Source organism: Physeter macrocephalus, chromosome 20 (genome assembly GCF_002837175.3).
Source record: "Physeter macrocephalus isolate SW-GA chromosome 20, ASM283717v5, whole genome shotgun sequence".
NCBI lineage: Eukaryota > Metazoa > Chordata > Mammalia > Artiodactyla > Physeteridae > Physeter > Physeter macrocephalus.
Window position 1 is genome coordinate 51,439,759 of NC_041233.1, and position 25,606 is coordinate 51,465,364.

The 25,606-nt window shown below is 42.5% G+C and overlaps 1 protein-coding gene across 3 annotated transcripts in view; it reads right to left on the bottom strand.

Moving 5' to 3' along the window:
* MYOF (myoferlin) overlaps positions 1-25,606 on the bottom strand; it is a 160,139-nt gene that overhangs the window by 39,780 nt on the left and 94,753 nt on the right. For all 3 annotated transcript variants that reach the window (XM_007107116.4, XM_055081062.1, XM_007107117.4), the window contains exons 22-36: positions 25,440-25,546; positions 22,586-22,778; positions 21,251-21,406; positions 17,977-18,108; positions 14,993-15,156; positions 12,295-12,409; positions 10,717-10,822; positions 9,008-9,153; positions 6,895-7,068; positions 5,957-6,065; positions 4,604-4,681; positions 2,472-2,653; positions 2,220-2,378; positions 1,997-2,095; positions 898-1,059 (exon numbers count right to left, since the gene is read on the bottom strand). In XM_007107116.4, the coding sequence (XP_007107178.2) occupies positions 898-1,059; positions 1,997-2,095; positions 2,220-2,378; positions 2,472-2,653; positions 4,604-4,681; positions 5,957-6,065; positions 6,895-7,068; positions 9,008-9,153; positions 10,717-10,822; positions 12,295-12,409; positions 14,993-15,156; positions 17,977-18,108; positions 21,251-21,406; positions 22,586-22,778; positions 25,440-25,546 (2,082 nt within the window). The remainder of the gene's footprint in view (positions 1-897; positions 1,060-1,996; positions 2,096-2,219; positions 2,379-2,471; positions 2,654-4,603; positions 4,682-5,956; positions 6,066-6,894; positions 7,069-9,007; positions 9,154-10,716; positions 10,823-12,294; positions 12,410-14,992; positions 15,157-17,976; positions 18,109-21,250; positions 21,407-22,585; positions 22,779-25,439; positions 25,547-25,606) is intronic.

The following is a 25,606-nucleotide window of genomic DNA, read 5'->3' on the forward strand; positions in this document are numbered from 1 at the left end:
ACTACGGAACTTGCATAAGGCGGTTCCCTTCTCCAGGCCTCAGCTGCCTCATCTGTAATTGGAGAAGGTAAGCTCCAAGACCCTACAGTTCAAGAGTGGTGTGCTGGAGGCCCCGACTGGGGTGGGGAAAGAAATGGGAAGGTTCTGGACCTTCCACCCCATTAAACTGAAGAAATGCCTTTATCTCTTAACGCTTTGTATAGTAGAGTAAAAAATAAAGATTTTTTTTCTTTTTAAAAAGTTAAGGATTTAACTGCTTTAAAAATGGAAAGACGGAGTAACCTCTTCTTGCTCCAAAGTGTTATAGGGTCTATGATGGAGGACTGTGAACCAGATCTGAGGCTGCTGCCCTTCTAATAACCAGAGGGTAACTTTGATGGAACAAAGTGGCACCATCCCAGGGACACCTGGAGGCAGGGCACAGTCATGGGCTCTTAGGACATGGCCCCATCACCCCGCAGCTGCCCTTCCCCAGCCAGCCAGTCACTATCCAGAGGGTTCTGGTCCACGTACACCTGCAGGGCCTGGGGGTTAATATTCTGCTCTCAGGGGATTGACCAAGAGCCTGTTACAGAGAGCTGACTAGATGGAAAGTTTATTGGAGAAATACATTAGTATTGCTCATAGATACTTCTGTGTCACTGGGGTTGTTTGAAGCTTTAAGAAACCATCACTACAGTGTGAGAATCTAAGGGGGAAAAGTCACTGACAAGCTGTCTGCAAGACAGGGTTTTCTATGTGTTGTCAGACTGGAAATATATAAACTACAGACTTTGGAAATATATATATATATATATATATTTATATAAAATATGTGTGTGATTTGTATATATTCATTTTCAAGTACAATTCAGCTATTCAACAGACATGAACTATTACGGAGTCTTGATACAGTACCACTTTCATGAAGAGAACAGAACTTGGGAAGTTGGGCGTCTTCTTCAGGTTTTTGATCACCACTGATTCTACCCTTTCCCCTCCACACTCCACAATGAGACTCGGGGAGGTGACAGAAGCCATCTGGTAGTTTTTCATATTTCTTAAGCCCCAAGCTAGAATCTAAGAAAACAATGTAAAGAGAAGGGAAGGAAACCCAGCATATTAAAAATAATATTCAAAAGGAAAAATCCTGTCTTAATAACTGGTAAATTCTTTAAGACTGACTTGTACAGATTTGCCTCACATCTCTGAGAATGTCACTCTAGAGAACCTGGAGGTCATACAGAGAAAGCGGTTTTGCCCATTTACCTCTCCTACCTGAGCCGCTAAAAAGCAGAGGGGATAAGGGTGCAGGGGTCAAATCCTGGCTGCGCCATATCACAGCTCTGAGAACTCTGGCCAGTTAGTAACCTCTCTATCTCATCTGCAGACGGGGCTGAGAGCATTACCTATCATGGGTTATTCTGAGGCTCAAGTGTAAACTTCTTAACACAGTGACTGACATGCAGGCACTAAGTAAAAAATAAGAGCTGTTGTTTAAAGTCATCTGCCTCAGTCTTAGCAAGACTCCAAGAACGGAAATCTCCAGGTAACAGCTGCTTGACTGGACAGAGGGAGAGCCCTCAGTAGTAGGCAGGACGCTGTCCGTCAGGCTCCTTCCGTCTATATCTGCTCTGTCTGACATGTCACCATTTCTCATTCCTCCCTTCCCTCCCTATACCTCCCTCTGAGGTCCCCTTTTCTCTGCACACAAAGACACGCTGCTCTGAGTCCGTCTCCTGTCTCCCAGTTCTCCAGTTGACACGGGAAACTTAGAAATCCACTGGCTCCCAGTAAATGGGAATTCTAGATTCCCTCAGGAATGTTGGGATTGACTTGTTTTTATTGCTTTGACAAGCATTCTATTTCCATGAATATTTCAATTTTTTAGACAAATTCTATAGGAAATTGGAGACAGCAAGAGAAGATGCAGCAAGATTCCATTCCTATACGAAAGATTCCACTTCTATAGCCACATCCATTTGAGTTGATCAATAAAACAGAGTGAGCAGCATACCTCAACAGCAGTGAGCTGAACCACAGGCCTGATGCCCTGGGGGACCATGTACAGATTTGGTGCCCTTTGCGAGGGAAGAATGGGAAGGTTGGAGCCATCCTGTGAAACAAACATGGAAATGTCAATGCCTCCCTTTAGTTCAAGTAAATAGTGCCTGGAGTTGTTAACAAGTGATTTGGTTGGCTACTCTGAAAAAATATATGAGTGAGAACTCAGTAAGTACCTTGTGCCTCAGGATCAGCTCTGCAGTTACAAGGACATCCCCACAGGTTTTGTCTCCATTCATTACGGGGTACCAGAGAAGTTTGGGTGTGATGTCCATTTCTGAGTTTAGTTTCACCAGAGGAGAGCACATGCTTCGTCCTAAAAACTCATCTTTGCCCTAGAGAAACAAGCAATCCTTAAATTCCCCGACAAACATCCCTATAAATCTCCATCATTCCCCTGGCCATCTTAGAAATTCTCAATTACCTACCACTTGGTCATTGTCAAAAAGTTCAATGACAACCTGGGGTGGGTTCTGTAGGACTGTTTGGGGTTCCCCATAAATTTCAATTTCATCAAATATAATCGTTTGGTCCCATGTAGGATTCAGGGTTGAGTGGATGATCTCGGTGGTTTTACTTCGATGAAGGAAGGAGACATGAGCGTATGGATCTAAAACAGAAAAAAAGAGTAACAGTGGGGGCCATGGCTGAAGTCTGAAATGGTAAAACTCCTGGAAGAAAATACAGGGGTAGGCTCCTTGACACTGGCTTGGCTATGGTTTTTTGAATTTGACACCAAAAGCAAAGGCAGCAAAAGCAAAAATAAACAAGTGGGACAACATCAAACGTAAAAAGGTTCTGTGCAGCAAAGTAAACCACCAAAGAAATGAAAGCCAACCTATAGATGAATACAGAAAAAAATATAGATAGGTGGATACAAACTATGAAATATAATTCCGCTTTAAAAAAGAAGGAAATTTTGCCATTTGTGACAACCTGGATGAACCTAGAGGGCATTCTGCTAAGTGAATAAGCCAGACAGTGAAACACAAATACTCCATGGTATCACTTATATGTGAAACAAACAAAAAAAGTCAAACTCATAGAAACAGGCGGTAGAATGGTGCTGTCAGGGTGCCTGGGGGCAGGGGAAATGGAGAGAAGTTAGTGAAAGGGTATAAATTTCACCTACAAGATGAATAAGGTCTGAGGATCTAATGTATAACATGGTGACTGCAGCTAACACTGTATGGTATAATTTGAATTTGCTAAGAAAGTAGAACTTAAGTGTTCTCACACACTCACAAAACAGGTAAATATGGGAGACGATGAATGTTGTGGAAATCCTTCCACAATGTGTACATATATCAAATCACCACGTTGTACACTTTAAATATATGACAACTATATTTGTCAACTATATCTCAATAAAGCTGAAAAAAGATAAGGAAAAAAAAAAAAGAAGTAATCCATTTCCCCTGCATGCTAAATAATTTCACCAAACCTTTTTGCAACTGCTTGGGAGCTGACCTGTCTGAGCAATACCCTGCTGTCTAACTTGAAACTTTTGCATAAGCTAAAAGGGTGCTTGGCTTTTAGCATTGCAGCAGCTTATGAATGGGATTCCTTGCTTTTGTCCTGATGATGTATCTTTTATCTCAAACCGCAAGGAATGTGCTTAGAGTTTTATGCAACTTCAGTCGAGAAACTAACTTTGACTTTCAATGATTGAGTGCCCCCTGGTGGTGAATATTCAAAAATGCCTTCAAAAACCATTTTGGTGATGTGTATTACAGAGATAACCTTGAGTCTGCTTTAATTTGTGAGAAAAGGAAACCATTCACATATGTTGGTTAATATTAGTGCTCGGAACATACCTCACAACTGATGTAAGCATGCTGGAGTGTCAGGTAACTGCTCTTAGAGCTGTTTCCATAGCAGCCCCAGGGAAGCTCTGATGGCCTTCAGGTCCTGAAGTAGCATGCTCCCCCTATAGCCCAGGGAGCCCAGGAACTATTCGTGGTCCCACTAGCAACAGCACAAATCCCCCAGCAGCAGGCGCCCAGAACCTTCCTCTTAGAACCAGTCCAAAGGCAACAAAAGCAGCTGGGGTGTCAGTGTGAGGGGTGATGAAGCCTCATGGTTTGATGGTGCTGGGAATTGGGGAGCAGGCAGCAGAGGAGGTCAAGATGGACTCCAAAGTAGGGGAATGGGTGATCTGGTGATCTTTTTGTCAACTTAAGAGAGCTACAAAAAATATATATATAAAGGTGAGGACTTACCAATTAACCCAAGAGCCCAGGGGTAAAAACACAGCTATAAACAGAAAGCAGAAACTGCTTTTCTTAAGGTGTTTTTTTAATCACTTAATCAATTAATGATTATTAATATTAAAAGACCATGACTCTTCTCCAGCACTCAGCAACCATGCTCAGCATACTCAGCAAGTATCTAATGACTGAGCAATTGACTTCATGCATATCAAACTACTCTCAATACAGAAAGGCTTTTTGTTGTTGTGAGAAATAACTCAAAGCATCCACTTGATGAAAAGTAGAATCAAGCTAGCCTGCTGTGTTGCTGTGTAGTAACATGTGAGATGGAGACTTTTTCCATTTACCTGAAAAGCTATCCTTGTCTAGAGCCATGAGGTTTCTGGCTTGATAGATATAGCAACGCAGATGGTAAATGTAGACTCCTAAAAAGAACAGGATGGAGGTTACTTACAAGAAACAGAACACTGTATTTCTATTTGGAGATAATATATGTTTCAGATAAATGGGTTACCCAAATCTATTTCCCCACGGTAAAGAACACATATACACTGGTGATGACATTTCTTCCCATAGTAGTTCTGTCTCCTGCAAAATGAAACTTATTTAAAAAGTACTACAGGAGGGCTTCCCTGGTGGCGCAGTGGCTGGGAGTCCGCCTGCCGATGCAGGGGACGCGGGTTCGTGACCCGGTCCGGGAGGATCCCACATGCCGCAGAGCCTGCACGTCCGGAGCCTGTGCTCATCAGCGGGAAAGGCCACAGCAGTGAGAGGCCCGCGTACCGCAAAAAAAAAAAAAAAGAAAAGTACTACAGGAAGCTCAATGCAAGTGTGTCAATCAGGAGAACATACTCCTGGTGTAAACTACCTGGATTTAGAGTACTGCTTGTCATCGCCGACCTTTAAAATGACACTTGGTCTCTAGGAGTTATAGAAATAGGGCTTTCCAGACCATTTTAGCACCAGATCTAGGAAACGGTTATCTGCTAAACGTTTCTTTGATATTTCAAAGACTTTATACTCCGTATCATTATTATATTAATGCATATACGACCCTCCCCACTATGCTGCCACCCCTCTCTGCCCCTGCAAACACACATAATTTGAGAGGCAGGAGAGCATTTTGATTCATTACACAGATTCTGGGAACCAGACTACTTGAGTTCAAATCTTGTCTGTAGTGCTTACAAGCTATAAGATCTTGGTCAAGTCATTTAATCTTTCTGCACTTGGTTTCCTCCTGTAAAACTGGGACCAGTAATAGTACTTACCTTCTAGGGTAGTTATAAGAATTAAATGAGTTATTATACGTAGAGTGCCTGGCATATGCTAAGACTTACATGAGTATTTGCTATTATTATTACAGAGTAGGTCTGCTTCCAGAATTCCTGAAGGTTATCATTGAAACCAACCTTAACTTTTTGAACATTTTTTCAAATTAGAATAATCTTTTGCAGGAGCTTAATAGGTAGCATGAGTACATATCAGACAGACTATGTTGAAATCAATGATTTGACCACCCTCTACCGCAAACATAACTTTGAAAACTGTATTTTAAAAAATCGTCTCCATCAAGTGATGAAAATGAAAGTCACATTTGCATAAAGGGATTTTTATCTATCATATTTGGTGAATTCAAAGAGTTTCCTTGAGACGAACGTCATAGAAGTGAAAAACACAAATACATGTTTAAAACTTACTGTCAAAATTACAGGAAACAATGGGAGTGTTTGCTCCAAACACAGCAGTGGCACTGGGTTTCTGTTTTTCTACAGTCTTTTCATCTCCATCCTCGGTAGTATCTGCACCCTAAAATAAAAGTCAGGAAAACCAATTAACAATGCCTAAAAACAAAAGAAGAGGTAAGAATTACAAACAAATGGAATGGTCGCTTTTAAAAGAGATTTTCTTCATCCAATCACTCCATTTTTTTTTTAAAGATGAATAAAGCCCAGGACAGAGACAGAGCAGGAAGTCGAAGCCAGCCTTTCTACCCCACAAAGCCAAACCCTGCCAGTGAAGGGAAAAAAAAAAAGGAGGAGCATAAAGGATACATAAGTGGATTAAAAGGAAGGGAGGAGGAAAAGAACAGAGAAGGGTCACTGTGTAGAAATATAAAAATAGGTTGCGTCCAAACACAAATTTCTAAAAAATGGTCCCTGACTACCACATTGTTTTAAATCAACCATGACCATTTTCTTATTCATTCCTTCCACCTTTGTGCTTTTTTCTTCTCTGCCTTTTTATTGTGCTTCCATATGAATTGTTCTCCAATTTTGAAAGCATCCTTCCATTTTCCTTCCCCTCACATCTGCATATTTAACTTTCTTTGTTTGTTGAACAGTTCTAGTTTCCAAAGTATGATCCAAAGGGATGTTAACAGATGTCACCTGAAGCAAAGGTTTTGGAACAGATATACTCGGAAAAGGCTAGATGAAACAATATTAAATGTGCTTCTTAGAACCTTTCATATGTGAATGGTCTATTCATTCTACAAAAATTATCGAGCACCTAGGATGTGCAGCTTTCTCCCAAATTATGTGCAGTCTTATAGTATTGGAGTCGATGGTATTATATCCAACACTCATGTATTTTCCCTCTGCGAATATGATTTGAATTTTGGCTATTTATTACTTACAAGGGCACCTTCAAGTTTAAAGATGGCAGCTGCGCCATGCATTTCTGAAGGAGCCATTTTTCTCCTCCAGCATCTGCGACGAAAGGTATCTGAACTACGCTGTTTCCAGTGAAATTTCCAGCCAATTAAAGAAGCGTATTCCCAGCCCTCCTGGTCTTTAACTTCATCCATGGCCTATAATAGAAATAAAACATTTAATGATAATAATCATAATAACAATATTCCTTATATTGATAAAGCAGATTATGTGATCCATCAACAAATACGTATTGAAAATCTACTCTGTGCCAAAGTACTGGGCTAGGAGCCAGGGACACAACAAAGAACAAAATAGACAGGCTCTCTGCCCTTGCAGAGCTGATGGACTGTGGGGATAGAGGGAGACAAACAGGCAAGTAAAGTGAAATGAGATGAAATGAAATGAGTGGTGGCTGTACCATCAGGAGGGGCACCTTATTCAGACTTGGTAGCAGGGGTTGGGGGCGGCATGAGGGAATGGGTAAAGCAAATGGATTCTTTTCCAAATTGCTTTCTATTTCCTCACTTCATTAGCTCATAAGAACATTGCCATTATGATATAGTTTGGAAAATATTATTATGTCCATTTTATAGAGAGAGGGAAAAAAACGATACCACCCTCCCTAGAGTTTAAGTGTCTTGTCTAAGGTAATAGCTTCTATAGCTAATAAGTAAATCAGGGTATATTACTTCTGTAATAACTACTATCTAACGACGATAGCACTTTTAATCTTAAAAACTATATATAATTATCTCAGTTTTCAGTGTTTTTTTTTTTTTTTCAATTCATTCAGTAACTCTAAGTGTGGTACTGGGTTAAGAGCTGAGGAAGCAGTGAAGAAAAAGACAGGGTCCTTGCCCTCCTGTAGCTGACATTTCAGTGGTGGAAATTTTATGTAAATATCTTAAAAGTATGACTAGATTTAGTGGATGTAAAATAATACTGAATAATATTTATGATCTCAGAAATAAGAGTTCCATGTAGGGGTTATTTTTTTCAACTTTGAATACACAGAAAACCCAGGTCAAGGACAATCTTGTAATTGACCTTCTGGCAGTATTACTAGTGACACCAAAATATTTTATGCAGCCAGGAGTAAGGCAGGTTAGGGAACATGATCTAAGTCTCAACGATACTCTTTGGTAGAATAGAACTGGGCCATGTTTCTGGTCTTCTGACTGGTGGCTCAGTGTTCTTTCCACTTCACCTCGGTGCTCTCATGTGGAAGGAGGGAGTCAAGTGCCTCTAGAAACTTCTCACCCTATCAGGATAAGGATGATTGCAAAACAAATATTCATTCATTAGCTCATTCATTCTACTCCATTATTTATTAGGAACAAGGTCCTGAGCTTTGGAACCTTAGAAGTACCAAAAAAGCTCACTATCTAATAAAAAGGCACTTCATGACATCTACTATGAGTCAGGCACTTCGTGGAACAGAAAGAGGTCGTATTTGGAATGACCTTAGCCTGGGTTCAAACACTCTATCACTTAACTAGACACATGGCCTAAAGTAAATCCATTTAACCTCTGTGAACATTATCTGTAAGATGAGGATAAAAATGCAGATTTTGTGGATTGGAGATGATGTATATTCCGTACCTACCATCACAAAAGGCACACAGAACATACCACTTATTGTTGTTATGAGTATTATTTTTCCACTCTATTTATTATTATTCCACTTAAGCCTATAATACCCTAATTAGATGCATATTATATCCATTTTGCAGATGAGAAAGGAAATGAAGCCAGGATTTGAATCCTCAGGTGTCTTGTTCCAAGTCCTGAGCTATTGCCACTACTACATTATGCTACCAAAATAATTTGTTTCTACTACTGCCTCTTGAGTGGTTCTCATTATTTAGCCTGCTTCAGAATCACCTGGAAGACTTACTGAAACACGGAATGCTGGGCTCCACCCTCAGAGTTCCTAAATCAGCAGGTTTGGGGTGGGGATACATTTTTATAACCATTGAGCAGGGCATCAGGCCCTTGACTGGCAAATGGTTTCTGTAGAAATAGCCCAGTTAACTATGGTTCTGTGTGGTCTGGAAGGTGGAGCCCCCAGCTCCTTCCCATTGCTCCTCTTACCCTTGCAGTACTTGAAGTGGTTTGTGTTAAATCTTTCTTGCGTTTTCGGACCAGCCTTCGGCGTCTATGAGTATGATACATTTTTTCTGCTGCAACCCAGGATTTGGGCTTATTATCAGGAGGAATGATAATTCCATACTCCCAGCCTGGAAGAGAGTTTGTGAATGGTTATCCAAAAGAGATGCACTTGCCAGATTGCCAAGTAAAGTTCCAGGAATCATTCGGTCACTCTCTGCCCCCCAACATTCTCCACTGTCATGATTGAACGCCACTGCTCCTATCACTTTGCTGCAATCAGCCAAACTGAATACAGCCCTATTCCCCTGGATCCCTCTTCAAGAAGCTTCCTTTGTGGCCCTGGGGTTCTCCTCCATGTTTCTACTTCCAGTCATTCATGGTAATTGAGTGCATCTAAGAGTAAAGCACAATGCAAGAGGCATTTGGGGACAGTGATGAAGGGCATGGCCTGTGTAGTCAACAGCCTGGGTTCGAATCCCTGCATCACCACATGGGGGCTGTTTACTTTTAAAGTTTCTTGCAAGTTAGTAAACCTGCTGATGGTCCAATTTCCCCAACAGAAAGGTAAAATATACCTTTTTCAAAAGAATTAATCAAAATAATGCATGCAAAGCACTAGGACCATGATTAGCATATAGTTTGCACTCAAAAAACATTAACTATTATTAAAAGGCCTGGTGTGTGCATCAAGATCATCAAGAAACTTATAATCGATTTGAAACCTTCCTTATCAATGCTAGTTCTTTCGTGTGTCCTATTCCCTCTTGTAAGAAATTTAAAAGTCAAATTTTCTCTCTTGATAATTCTAAATGTTCTAGTTTGTTTAACCTTAGATTACTATTTGTAGAAAAGGAAAAATATCAGACTTCCCTGGTGGCGCAGTGGTTAAGAATCTGCCTGCCAATGCAGGGGACATGGGTTCGAGCCCTGGTCTGGGAAGATCTCACATGCTGCAGAGCAACTAAGCCCGTGCGCCACAACTACTGACTGAGCCTGCGCTCTAGAGCCTGCGAGCCACAACTACTGAGCCCGCGTGCCACAACTACTGAAGCTCGTGAGCCTGGAGCCCGCGCTCCACAACAAGAGGAGCTACGGCAATGAGAAGCCCGCGCGCCGCAACAAAGAGTAGACCCCACTCACCGCAACTAGAGAAAGCCCACGTGCAGCAATGAAGACCCAACTCAGCCAAAATAAATAAATAAATAAATAAGCAAGCAAATAAATAAATTAATTAATTAATTAAAAAGAAAAGGATAAATATTACCAGAAGCTATGTCAATAATCTGCATTATTGCTGAGTAGGGTGACTTTTAAGGCATTTTGCAGTTCTTCTTTCTGAGTTAGGGGGCCCCTGAGTGTGATGTTCCCAGGGATGGTATGCCGTGGTTAGACTAGAGAAGATCCAAACTCCAGTCCCTTCCCAAATTCTCATTGGATCCCCGGCATCTCAAAGTCCAGCCACCCGGCATCCTGTTACCTTGTATCTTTCATTCTTGACAGCCCCCCACCCTGCACCTGTCCAAGTACTTGCTTGTCCTTCAGATTTTGCGTCTGAATAGTCACAGGTAACACCACCTGACCTGGTCCTCTTGGACGAAGGGGGCGTGAGACTCCTCCCTCCCAAGGAAACTTGACTTTAACCAAGGCATTGCTGGAGAGCCCCTGGTCAGGTAATAGGTCTGAAATGTTACCTCTCTCATCCACTGCACGATTAATGTCATAGACCCATGCATCATCTTCCCATTCCCAACCTGGAGGGCAAGTGAGCTCGCTGGGTGATGCTGCTTTCTCACCATTCTTAAAAAAAAAAAAAGAAGAGAAAGAAGCCATAGTGTGTTAAATAAGATGCAAAGGTGAGATAGAATTCCTCACACTTAACTATAGACTCACTCATTTCAATACCATCATACACATCAATCTTTCTCAGAAAAAGCCATAATCTTTATTTATACACAATTGCTAAACAATAACTAGATTTTTAAAGAATAGTTTCTGCTTCCACTATTAGGGAATATGTTATGTTAAACCATGGGAAATTGTTTTTGTAGGTCAAAAATGATCAAATATCAGCAACATCATATGGTTCAACTTAATATTATGAAATGATGCAACTCTTTATGAGGGGTTATATTGTAGAGAACCCATCAGAGATGGATAAAGCATGAAAACCACGTTTTCAAGAATGGAGTAACGCTACAGGAGGTTGTACATGCTGATCACGTAAGACAGCAAAGTCTACGTGAAATATTGACTTAAGTTCTGCATTAAAACTGATAGTTATGAAAAAAGTTCATAGTAAAGGAAATAAAGGAGGTCTGTAAACATAGAAAAATAGCTTCAATTTAAGAGTGTGAAAATTGAAATAACAACAGGATACCATCTATTCATATACTGACAAAGATGTTAAAGTGGGAGGGTGAGTGTCTAGAAAAACAGCCCCCTATGCAATTGCTAGAAATATAAATTTGTACAACCTCTTTGAAAGTAGTTTGCCAATATTTGTCAAAATTTTATATGCATTGAAACCTTGACCAAGCCAACAGGTGCCTCTCCTACAGACAAACTTTCATAAGTGAATAAGAATGTATGTATAAAGATGTTCATTGTCATATTGTTTATAAAAAACAAAGACTGGGGGGGAAAACCCCTAAATATCCACAAGGAGAGGATTAGTTAAATAAATTATAGAGGGGTACATATAATAAAACACTCTGTAGGAATTTTTTCAATGGCTCATAGATCTATATGTATTGATATCAAAAGATGTCCAAGATATATTATGTGAAAAATACAAGTTGCAGAACTGTGCATACAACACAATTCTATTCAGGTGGGGAAAAAAAGAAGTTATATATTTGTATAGGAACAGAAAACTGCTATCAGAGGTTCAATGGTTATCTCTGGGGGTGAGGGTGGGATATGGATCAGGGAGAAGAATTACTTTTAATTTCCTTTTATGCTGTTTGACCATTCTAAAGACATGAGCATTCAATTTGTTATGATTTTAAAAACTAGTTCCATAATAAATATAGTAAAAAAAATTTCACAACCCAGAGTTTACCATGTACCAACATCTAGTTAAATAGGCCCCATGTCTTTCCTATAGGAATTAATTACAGATGCGCTTTGGAGGCTCCAGTTATAAAGGGAAGGCTTTATGACATGAGATAGAGCAGAAGAGACCGGGCGGCCCCGCCTTGTGGTTGGTCATCCAGCGATGGTTTCTCCGAGCTCACGCAGGAGGGCTTATCCCCGGGAGCTGCGCTCACCGCATCCGTATAGGTGTCCTCTGCCGGCTTCCACTCGCCCCCAGGGTAGCGACTCTCGTTCTGATACACTTCATCTGTGAACTCTGTGTGACCCGCATCCGCCTCCGTCAGCAAGCTGAGGGACAGGAGGCTCGCGTTACCAAAGGAGAAACATTACCAAAGGTGGTCACCGACCACCCCATCTATTTCCAATGGCGGGGAGACATCTACACCCTGGGGGTGGCCCCCGTTCCCTCCTCGCCCTACCCCCGTTGGGTTCTCCACTCCAAACTCTTCTTTGTACTAATAGCTTTTGACATTCCTTTGAAGAGGGGCCGCTGGAACAACGAGCCCTAAATTACAGAGAACTTCTCAAATTAGCAGAGTTGCTCCTGCCCAGTAATTAGGGTGGGGACTGGGCAAACAGCATTGTGGGCAGCTTCCTCTAGGGACCAGGCTTCTGTTTCTGTGTCAGGTCAGGGCCATTCAGCATTTTCTCAGCAAGACTCTTGGCTAACAGTTCAAACGAATAAAGAGTCATCTTGCCTCTCTCCACCTATTTTAAAAAATGGAATGGAGACCGTCTCCTGGGGCCTAGTGTGGAAACTTTTACTCATGGCTTGCTTGGCCTACGTAACACAAACTGAAGGGAGGAGTTTACATTTTCTGGATAGTTCCGAGGTAGGGATGACAGCCAAACCAGGTCATTTAAGACTCCAAAGTCCATTTGGGCACTTGAGAAATCCATACTGACCCCCTGCCATGCCAATTTTCCTCTTGGATTTGGAACTATTTTGACAACCCAGAGAAGCAAGTACAGAGGTTCCAACTTTGACTTAAGTCTTCTGCCAGGTATCCACTCAAGTGAGGTTTCTTTTTTCCTTTTACTGTCTCTACATCTTTCCCCTGCTGTATCCTCCCCTAGAATCAAGCACTGGAAAGAAATCAGAAAACAGAAAGTTCCCACCCTTTGTATCAGTTGGGCTTGTCCATCACTCCTCTGGGCCCCAGAGAAGGAGAACAGAACTGGCTGCCACCTCTGGGGTCCCATCCAGCTCCGACAGGCTCTGCCCTGCTTTTCCAGTCCCAATTCCCCCGGCCTTTCCCTGTCCTCACTAACCTTCCTTCCTTCTTTCCAACTCAAACCCCATTTCCCTTCCCCTCACCAGCAACCCCAACTCCATCCAAAGCAAGTTGTCATGGTTTAAAAGCAATAATGTGCAGACATTGGGTCTTAACAGACCAGACCCAGCACACTTCTTTCCCTCCTGCCCTAATCCTGTGTCATTATGGGAAACAAATGTGGACAGAGAGAGCAAAACTCTAGTTTAAGGTCTTAAAATCCAACTTCACAAGCTTGTTTCCTCCAAACACAAGTACACTGTCCTGAGCTGGAGAAAAGAGGGCATTCTGGTTCCAGTGCTTTTGGCAACATGTAGAAACCAGGCTTTGGTTTCCTCCGGACTCCAGGGGACACATGCTTGCCCCCTGTACGGTTTCTTTCTTCCTGTTTAATAATAGCCTTTGACATATAATTCACATACGATACAATTCATCCACTTGAACTATGCCCTCGACTGTTTCCTGCAGACATTCCAGCATAACAGTTGAGAGCTGGTTTTGGTGCCCAGGCTGGATTTGGGTTCTAGCCCTGTCTACACCACTCACCCAGTCTGTGTGCCTTTGGACAAGTGACTTAATCCCTCTAGGTCTCAGTTCCATCTGTAAAGTGGAGATAATACTATTTTTTGTTGGGAGATAATTCTTTGTGAGTCTAAACACAGGCTCCATGACCTTTGTTAGAGACTATCTTCTCCAGGACGTTTATATGAGGAACAACCTCGGAAGACATAGTGTTTCTCTCTAGAGCAAAGGGCCAGCATGCTTACTACCTACCCATTATAAAGGATTCAGGTGCCCTAAGCTCAGGGTTCTTTTCCTATTATACAATCCACTTCATGTGCAAGTGTCACCTGGCCCTCTTTTTGTCGCCCTGTGGGAATTGGGGCTTGGAGAACAGGAGCAAATGTTGATACTCCGGTACTACTATTTGCTGTGGGCAATAGAGTCCTTTGTCTCTGCTTTAGGAGTCTTGTGTCTCCTGCCAACATCCACGATACTGTGGCAGGTGACCTTGCTAGCTTGCAAGTAGGATAAAAATCTCAGACTCTTCATGATTTTTGACACTACCTATCTTGTAGGATTGCAATCCACATTCAGTAAGATGATGCATGTGTTTAGCCCATTGCTTCACACATTCACATGTAATAAGTTCTCAGTAATGTTAGTACCAGGTGCTGTTTATACTTCTTTGTTTTATTATGGGACATTGACGACATCTTTCAAGTTTCTGTGAGTTTCTGTGGACTTACTTCTGCTCAGTGGGTGTTATGTAAATAGGATCAAGAATGATGATAGAGGGCTTCCCTGGTGGCGCAGTGGTTGAGAGTCCACCTGCCAATGCGGAGGACGCGGGTTCGTGCCCCGGTCCGGGAAGATCCCACATGCCGCGGAGCGGCTGGGCCCTTGAGCCATGGCCGCTGAGCCTGAGTGTCCGGAGCCTGTGCTCCGCAACGGGAGAGGCCACAGCAGTGAGAGGCCCGCGTACCACAAAAAAAAAAAAAAAAAAAAAAAGAATGACGATGGAGAAGATTCACTTAGCAATTTCTAAGGAAAGACTTCATTACCATCCTTTTTTCTCAGAAAATGAAAAACTTACCTTTTTTCAGGATCAACTATCCAGTCTCCTTCCCATTCCCAGCCTTTTGGAGGCAAAAAGAATTCCCTCTTGAGTTTTATTTTTCCTGTGACATCAGAAAATTTATGACGACCCACTAATCCAGAAGTGCCCCATTTTCCAAACATAAGAGCTTGATTTTCATACTATTAAAAAGAAATTGGAGAAACATCATCAGGGAGCAAGAAATAAAGCCAACACATAAATTTGCAAGTCCATCTAGGACCTAGGCTAAACAATGAGGAAAAGTGAAAAAGCTTTATATTCAGAAGGTATGGACCTAAGTTGCACTGTTGCTGATCATGCAACTTCGGTAAATCATTCATCTGTCTAAGACTCAGTGTTCTGATCTGTAAACTGAGGATAATACTACCTTTCTCATAGGGTTGTTGTGAAGTTCAAATGTACAAATGATTGTGAAAGTGCTTTGTAAACATTGATATATCATGCTAGTTGTTTCTACCATTATTTTCAATGGCTCCAAATAGTGCTCCGAACCTAATCTTCTAGATGCCTACAAAAGTCCTCAATTTATGAACATGTAGTCTTCTAAAACTTTATTTATAAGTCTGCTGCTGAGAACTTGGGCACATTTCCCCACAGAAACAATATTATAATTAATGATACATTTCCTGGGCAGCACAAAGAACCCATCTGAAACATGAAGGTCCTTTAGCACCCAGCTTTTATGTGGCCTAAAAATTCTGAGCCTTCATCCCCTCTGGAGTATGGTGAGTAGACCAAGACCTTTCTGGAAGCAGGTTTTGTGGCAATGGCAGACCCAGGTTTACCGCGCATTCCTTTCTAAGATAGAATTTATAAAATCTACAGTGGTCTGTTTTTCACTATGTCAACCATAAAGAGGGTTGAGATTTGCCAGTGGTGAGAGTCTCTGTTTGGGTCCAAGCTGATATCTTTGTCTGCTGATGAGCTCACTGAGAAGATGATTTGCATAAGCAGCAGGGGAGTTTTTGGCTGAAGGATGATGAAAGAAGTTTGGGCAGGGGCCTGATGAGGAAACTGGAGGTCTCTGAGGTGCTTCACTTGTGCTAATGGTCTCGCCCCACAGCTGCTAGTTAAAGGCCCCAAAGCCACACGAGGCTCCCATCTCCATTGCTGCTGCTGCCGTCTTGTCCATGCCAAGGTCCTCACCTGGATTATACTACAGCCATGCTGGCTTCCAAGCAGAAGTGGCAGGAACTGCTCCTCCATTCTGTGTCCTTGTCACTTGGAAACCAAAGAAGCCATGCATGTGCCCCCAAGTCTCACAGCCCCTTGTGCCTAAAGCTCAGAGCAATATCTAAGACAGCACTAGTGAGACCTCCAGAAATTTGCGGGGGGGGGGGGATTTTTGCAGAGAACTGAGGGCTGGTATTAGCCCAGGAAGGCAAGAACCAGTGAAATTTCCATTACTGTCATTAATGTGCCCCTTCTCGTACTCAGAGGCTGTTAGAATTTGGAGAAACTAGTGTCACGCAAAACAACTAAAATGGGTGGATCATCTCTACACCTGCTGAAACTAGAGTTCACTCTATGCAAGGAAGGATCTGGAAACGGGAAACAGAGGAAGGGTTGCTCCTTGCTCAGTGCTAGCTTCTCTGGGCCCCAGCCACAGAGCTGTAGGGCAGGTGGATGCCGAGAAATCCCACAGGAGGGCAGGAGCAAGCGCCTCCCACATGTGCTCTGATGCCCCCTCCACACCGCCCAGATGACTGACCGTCAACGTCTGTGACTCAGGGCCTCCCCTGAGGCCTCCAGCCCGCCCTCTATTTCTCTCCAGTCGCACTTCAAAGCTTGCATCCTAAGGACTTTGTGTGTGTTTCCCATGGGTTTCACTGCTTCTCAAAGTGGACCTCGATGCCCCGTATCCACCCACATTGCAGGTGCTAATCCCTAACTCAGCTACAGAATCACCATCCTCGGGTGGGATTCTTTTGAACAAGACACCCAGTTTTATTACTGTGATAGATTTTGAGCTCCTTGAGGACAGGGCTTGGCTGCTTCATCATCTTCAGCCTCTGCCTCTGTGCCCGACCTAAAGCCATCACTCCCTAAAAGCTTGGACGGGTGGATGGATGGATGGATGAATTCTGTCACCATTTATTGATTTAATAAATATTTATAGGAGCCTACTATGTGCCAGGCACTGTTAAATTTAAAAAAGCAAAACTAAAAGATGGCCATGGGTTTTCTCGCCCAGCAAGCACATCAGAACCACAATCCTAAACCAGTGGTCAGGCATAGTGGCAGCAGAAACACAATTACAAATTAGCTAGAATGAAGATAGCCTTCTCCCCAATTATTTGAGCATGAAGGCCTATCTGTAAAAGAATGGAGCTCATCTGAAAATTGTCAGGAGAGACCCACTGAATATATCTAATAAATTTACAACAATAAGTACTTTCAGTAAAAAAAGAAATCCAACTAACGCCACTTTTAGCTGTAAAAGTTTGTGAAAATTATTTTCATTGGTTTAACTCTAATGAGATTTCTAATTAGCTAAACGGATTTTTAACTCAGTGAAGGATTTACAAATCATCTCTATTGTTTTTCAAGTATCCGGGCAGCATTTCCTTTGCCCTTGGGCAAACCCCTCTGAGGCTTCCCCAACTGAGGAGTGAGTCTTCTGTGGTTTAAAGACTCCAGACACTTTGCTGTATCAACTATATTTTCAATGAAAAAAAAAAAAAAAAAAACCACTCCACACCCCAAGCAGGCTTCTCAAGGTCGGCACCTCTCAGGCGTCCTCATTCCTGGGTTGCTCGTGTGTGTGTGAATCACTCTGGGGTGTCCCAATGTAGACCTCCAGTCAATCTTTCCCTACCACCTTAGTTAAGGGCCCTTGAATGTGGGGTTTTAGGTAGCGATTATGGTGGTGGCTGGTTTGACATCTGAATATTTTCCCTTAGGATGAAAAGTAAAGTACTCCCACACAAAGAGGAAAAGAGTGATGTCATTAAATGTACCATTTCAGCAAAGACGGTGAATGTTCCTTCTGCGAAGCTATTGAACTTCTTCTCAACAGCACTTAAGCCCAGCCAGATGTTCACACGCAACTCCACAGGCACCTTTGGTCCATTGTTTTTTTCCTGTGGGTACTGTGAGATGCAAAATAACATGACCCGTTACACTGGGCACAGTACAGGCTGTGCATTAAGCTCAAAACAAAAGTAGACTGAACATCTAATCATTGTTTTCAGCAGACAAATTTTCGTTTGTGCAGTTAAAATATTTCCAAATGACCCTTCTGCAAAGATTAAAATAACAAGTAAAGCAGGAACACCTGGGTGTCCCTGAGACCTTTTCAGGAGGCTCACAAGGTCAAAACTATTTTCCTAATAATACTAGGATGTTACTTGCTTTTTTCACCGTATTGACATTTGCTCTGATGGTGCAAAAGCAATGGTGGATAAAACTCCAAGCACTGTAGCAGGAATCAAGACAGTAACACCGACCTGCACTGGTAGTAGTAGTTTTCTTCATCACTCTCAGTGAAGAAAACAAAATGCCAGTTTTACTTATTAATTACTTTGATAAAGCAGTAAAAATGGCTAATCCTAAATCGTGATCCCTGAATACATGTCTTTTTAATATTTTGTGTGATGAAATTCTGCTGCATAGTAGTGTATGTTCTGAGAAAAAAAACTTATGCAATTGAGCTGTGAACTGAACTAGCCTTTTTTTTTTTTTTGAAATAGAATACCTTTCCTTCCTGAAACAGTGATTGGCTGACAAATATGGTTATTCATACTTATATGGGGCAGACATTTTCTTGAAAATAAACAAAGCGAGCCTGTCATTTCAAGGATAATAGGTGACTGTATTTTGTTGCAAGGATAAAATTCAAGGTTTCAAGTTAAAATTAGAATTTTGGAAAATTTGTTTCTGTCTCGGTGGGTGAGCTTGATAGCATCCCAATACATAAGGGCTTTTCTTGTAAGTGATATCAATGAATGTGATTTTTTTTTCTATTTATTTATTTATTTTTGGCTGCTTTGGGTCTTCGTTGCTGCGCGTGGGCTTCTCTCTAGTTGCAGTGAGCGGGCGCTGCTCTGTTGCGGCGCGCGGGCTTCTCATTGCGGTGGCTTCTCTTGTTGCGGAGCACAGGCTCTAGGCGTGCGGGCTTCAGTAGTTGTGGCATGCAGGCTCAGTAGTTATGGCTCACGGGCTCTAGAGCACAGGCTCAGTAGTTGTGGCACACGGGCTTAGTTGCTCTGTGGTATGTGGGATCTTCCCGGACCAGGGCTCGAACCCGTGTGCCCTGCATTGGCAGGCGGATTCTTAACCACTGTGCCACCAAGGAAGTCCCAATGAATGTGATTTTTAAAAATATTCTATGATGAAATGTGTCAACATTAGGAAGATTTGCATAACTCAGTGAATCAATATTTTCCAAATGAATGCTTAATGTTACAAAATCATGCATGGCTAAAAGAACCATTCAAAGTACAAGATAGACCATGGATTTTAAGGTAGCAGAGAATGAAAAGTTCACTGATATAGGTCAGATTCCACATGGAATTAACCTTTTAAAAGCTACCACTTGAGTTTGGTATTGTATCAAAGATGAGTACCCATAATTATCTGAAAAAGTTATTAAAATACTCCTCCCTTTTCCAAATACCTATCTGTGTGGGGCCAGATTCTCTTCATATACTTCAACCAAGCAACTTAGTCCATCGGACGAAACGTAGAAGCAGTTTTGAGAATCCAGTTATATTTCTGTGAAGCCAGGTTTGCAAAAATGCAAAATGGTATCACTCTGCTCTCTGATTTTTAAAAGAAAATAGTTATATTTTATAAAAATATATAGTTTATGTTAACCTATAATGGATTTATTATTGTTTATTTGTCAGTTTTAATTTCTATTACAGTAAATATTGATAGATGTAACTCACATACACAAATGCTCTCTGGGGTCTCCAATGACTTTTTTAAGAGTGAAAGGGGCCCTAAGACCAACAAAAAACCCACTGAATTAAATAACTCCCTAAACTGGATAATAAGTATTAACAAAATCAATAAATATATCTCTTAAAAGCATTTTGCTGTTTATCCACTGAGTTCGGAAACCTAATGCAGGGAACACCACTGCAGGCTGGACCCTCAGGGCTGCATTTAGCAAAGAAACACAGTGGTTAGGGCTCTGCCCAAATTCCTGACACTCACATCTTCTAGGACCACAGCTTGCAGGGCTGGGAGGCAGCCTGTGACTGGCCAAAGGGAAAGAAGGAAGCAGAAGGGGAGCTTCACCTGCCAAAGGCCCTATCTACAGAGCTCTCCCACCCCCTGTGAAGTTTCATTTATTAATCAGTTTGCTTCCACGCACTGCTGAGGTCAATTATAATTGTGGTTCTATCTTAAGTAAAATTTATTCCACCAAGAGACACTTGAAAGAAGATAATCATTCTGGTTCTATTTTCACCCTCTTGATTAAAGACCAAAACATCTCCCTGTTTTAAGAGAACACTCTACCCTGACTGCTTTTTCTCCTTTTGAATTATTTTCCTCTCCCTGAAATTCCAAGGAACTCGGTTGGAGTCTGGCAGGGAGAGGGATGTAAAACTTGCATCTGGCAACTATTTGGATCTCTTTGTTTCCATCCCCAGGCCCTCCTCTGGTTCTCCTTAGGCACATAAGGGAAGTTCTTAATCCAGGGTCCTGGGATGGATTTATGGGTTCTACGAAGCCCCTGAATTGGATGCAAAATATCGGATGCATCGGAGATGTGCATTCTTTTGGAAGAGAGGGCCAGTAGCTTTCATCAGGCTCTTAAAGGAGTCTATGACTCCAAAAAATGTTCAGAACCCTGGCCCTAAAATAGTAATTCTCAAAATTTTTCAATTTGAGGACCCATTTGGTTAGGGTATAGATTCCATGGACTATCTATAAGTACCTTCCCTTTTTTTCTGCTTCCCAAACGCTCACTAGAAAGGAAGAGAGGCACTGCTTCATATGAGACATTAGAAGTAAGTAGAAAATCATTCCAGAAAGCAAAGCATTCACAATGCCATATTAACATTAGTGTCACAGAGACCTCTATGGAAGTGTCCTTGTTTGAAGCCAGCAGACCTCAGGCCACTCTGGGAATTACCACCCTAGAGGAAATGCCAGAATAGGCTGAAATGGATCACAATTGCCCTAGCCACTCAATGACTGGCAAATAATATAAATCAGCCCTTCTTGGGAATATGGGTTTTGCACTTAAGTCTTTCACATTACACAGTGACGAAGCCATACCTTCAGAAAGATGGTTTGGGTTTTCCCACAGTATTTCCCAGATGCGTTGTCACCACTGGTGGAGTATAAAACCTGATGCGCGGGAATGCGTGCGTAGGCCAATCTTTTCTCTCCCCGGATCATCCAAATGATGATGTCAGGCATGCTGTTCTGAGGCTGGTCACGTGAGTGGATGGAAAAGGAAGCACAGCTATAGTTAGTCTAAATGCAGAGACACCACAGACCCTGCAGCCTGGACCCTCAGGGCTCCATTTAGCAAAGAAACACAGTGGTTAGGGCTCTGCCCAAATTCCTGACTCTCACATCTTCCGGGACCACAGCTTGCAGGGCTGGGAGGCAGCCTGTGACTGGCCAAAGGGAAAAGAGGGAAGCAGAAGAGGAGCTTCACCTGCCAAAGGCCCTATCTACAGAGCTCTGAGAGGAATTTTGGAAAATACCCCCTTTTATCTCTCCCATCATTTGAAGAAAGCCATAGACGGCAGTCCAGGGGTTACAGGCTTCATGTATTTCATAGGACATAGAGCATCTCTACCTCACAATTTGATATTTTCCAAATATGAAATATTAACTTAGTTTTTTTAAACCTCTTTTTTTTCTGATTATAAAGGTGATATAAGTTCACTATAAAAAAAACTTTGAAAGTACCAAGGCCTAAAGTAAAAAATAAAAATTTCCTGTAATCACATGTGTGTTTTTCAAATGTATTTCTATCCACAAATATATTACTACCCACCCTCCACCCCCCACCTTTGAAGGTCAGTAGGAAGGGTCTTCTACTCCCTTGTTCTTCCAACCCACAGAGGTCAATGGCAGCCAACAGTTATCCAGCACTCACTGTGAGCCCCTCACTGTGCGCCCCACACTGTGCTAAGGCCTTTACGCTCTTCACCTTCTTTAATCTTCATAAAGCAATGCTGTGTTTTATCTCCATTTACTGTATGGGGAACTGAGGCTTGGAGAGGTTGAGTACCTTGGCCAAGGTTAAACATGGTAGATCTGGGAATCAAAGCCAGGTCTTCCCAATCCCAAACAAAGGTACTATACAGATCTGCTACTATATCACTCTAATTGAAATATTCTGATTGTACCATGACACTGGTAATGATTTGTCCACTATGAAGACTTTTCTAGGACAACCAGCTCAAAATTCTTCTTCTGCCCTGACCTCAATGATGCATCCATTAGCACCTCAGCCCGGTAATGCCTCGATTTCATCATGCTTTAGATCTGCTCAATATGCAAGACAATGCGCTAGATTTTCCTACTACCATCTCTATCCCTGGTGCGCTTCTACAGAATCCCTCCTCCATGTCAAGTGTAGTTTAAAAGCCTTACCTCTTCAGTCAGTTGCATTAATTTATCGAGCCAGTCCTCGATTTCTGCCAATGTGGACTTCACCTCTGTGGCCTCAGACCTCATCCTCACAGCTGCCTCGTGTATCTGGGAGAGAGCTCTGGATCGCAGCTTTTGGATGTGAGTATCAAGAACTGTGACATTAGGTTTTCCTTCCATGAGAGGCAATGTGTATCTAAAAAAGGAAAAAGAACCAGAGAATATGCAGAAGAGCTTGCTAGGCTTCAGGACTGTCAAGTTCATTTACGGCTAGTTTCCATCACACAAACCACATCAATTTCCTAATAGACTCCACAAAGTGTGACCAGGTTTAAGCTGAAGGTGAGTGTATGTGGCTTTAAGGGCAGACCTGCCAGACAGACTCTCCTAACTCTCATGGGGAATGCAGGGGGATGAAAATTCCAAAGCGATTCCTTGGGTTTGACCCAAGGCCCGTGGAGTCCCTGGGAAGAAGATGGAAACAGTGGCAGCAGTTGGGAGGAACTGGCCTTGCCTTCTTTTGCTTCCTATGATCACCGTACAGACCCACAAAATGAAGGAGAAGAATGGACGTTAGAGATCACTTAGCGGAAGGCTTCTTAACCTAGGGCCCATGCACCCCTAGGCAGTCTGCGGGTGGGCCTCTGGAGGTCTGTGAATCCCTGGAACTTATAAAGAAAAGTGTCTGTCTGTGTTGACAGGCAGTGTGACATCATGATGAAGACGACATCATGATGAAGAACACAGGCTTTGGAGCTGACTATCTGGGTAAAAATCTGGGTTCCACCATTTACTAGTTCTGTGATCTTGACCAATTACTTAATCTCTTGTTTTCCTATCTTCAAATGTGGGAAAATAATAACTACCTTTTAGGGTTGTGGTGAGAAGTAAATGAATTAATATATGGGGAGCCTTTAGAGCAATGCCTATCGCATAGTAAAGTCTAAATGATGTTGCCATCATCTCATCAGGTACTCAGAGGGGTCTATTGCCTCCCAAAAACGTTAAGAACCACTTGTGTAGGTCAAGCTCCCACTAGAACAGCTGAGCTGGAGCCAGGATTAGACTTTTTCTGCCAGGGCCCCCCTCTCACAAGGGTTGCTGATGGGGTCACATGGTGAGGATGTCACCTATTCCAGGAAATTCTGCTCACATTGTTTCTACCTAGAATTTTCATTGGTTAGAATTTTACCCGGCTTTTTAAAAATATATATACTTATTTATTAATTTATTTGGCCACACCAGGTCTTAGTTGCAGCACTCGAGATCTTCGCTGCGGCATGCAGGATCTTTTTAGTTGCAGCATGCGGACTTCTTAGTCGCGGCATGCAGACTCTTAGTGGCGCCATGCAGATTTCTTAGTTGCGGCATATGGACTTCTTAGTTGCTGCATGCGGACTCTTAGTTGCGGCATGTGGGCTTCTTAGTTGTGGCATGGGGAGTCTTAGTTGCGGCATGCATGCGGGATCTAGTTCCCCGACCAGGGATCGAACCCGGGACCCTTGCATTGGGAGCAAGGAGTCTTACCCACTGGACCACCAGGGAAGAACCTTACCCAGCTTCTTAAATGAAGGAAATCCTAAATGACTTCCCTTAAACACAAATTTCCTAAAATTAAAAAGTGCCCAATTGGATTCTTCAAAAACCAATTATTCAAAAACAGTATAAATAGATATCTCTTAAAATTCACAGGCATTTTCTACATGAAAAGTATTACCAAATGTTTTTGTTTGGTTGCATCGGTAATTATGGCAATGCATTGGAAATGTTAAGTCCCTGAAGTGATTCTCTGAGGCAAAAATATAGACAGAAGCTGCTAGCTCAGAGGTCACACATAAGACCTTCAACAAATAGATGCTGATGGTGGGGAAACACGTAGCAGGAAAAGAAGTTATGCGAATAAACCCAACTTTGGGCCTCAGATGGGTCATTTCACCTCCTTGGGCCTCTGTTTTCTCATCTATAAAATAAGGGGACTGGAAGAGATGACCTCTTAGGACCCAGATATAAATTCTCTGAATTCAAACAAGCACCCAGCAATACTTTGATCTCAGCTGCATGACAGTTACCTAGCTAAACCACTAGAGGGCACAAGAAGACTGGGAGACTTTGGGTTACGAGCTTGGGGTCTGGGGTAGGGGCTGCTGGACAGCCCTGGTTCCTGCTGCTGGTCAGAAGTATTGAATATGGTTTTCTTTTGGAACTTCCCTGACCACTGCTCTATCGGCCAACATTTAAAATGAGTTTAGAATGATCACTTCCCCCTTTGATTTACAAATACCCTGAGATCTGAGCAGTTACCCTAAGTCACAGTTACGAAAGGTTCTCTGGCTTTTGGGTCGAATCTTTTGCCTTCACCTAAGGGAGGCTTGGCCAGAGTACTCATTAGGCATCCAGTAAAAGAGCGAGTAAAAAGGCTGTTGCTAAAATTGTGTTTATGAATTCGGAACGCTGTTCTAAATGGTAATATCAATGCCCCACCCCCAGATCCCATTTTCTGTGGGAGCCAGGAGTCACCTTTCCTGGGGCGGGGGGGGGGGGCACACCAGGACCTCTGGGAGGCAGATCAGCTCCCTCCCCGCTTCCCCACCCCCTGCAGGAGGCCGCACTGGGACTATTTCCTGGAGTGGGACCTCAGCCTCCCTCGGCTGCTTTAGAATTGGCACCCGATCGGAAAGTGGAGCTTTTCCTGCTGGTGATTCAGAGACTCTTCCAGCGACAGCCTTCTGAGAAGCTTGACTGATTCAAATTCATTTTTCAGGCAAACAATAGAAAATTCTAGAGACTCTTCAGGCCTTACAGTTTAAGGGAGGCAAGCACGGCTGGGAATTCTCAAGTACGAATACGATCGCTATACCTTGTGTCTTCTATGACTTCATCGATCAGCTTCAACCACATTTCTGCCAGCTGGTTTGCGGGAAGTTTACCTTGTATCCCTGATTTTAGAGCCTCTATTTTTGATTGCTGAAGAATTTGGAAAGGGAGGAAATAATTGGTAATTGTGCATTATACCTGGTAAAACTT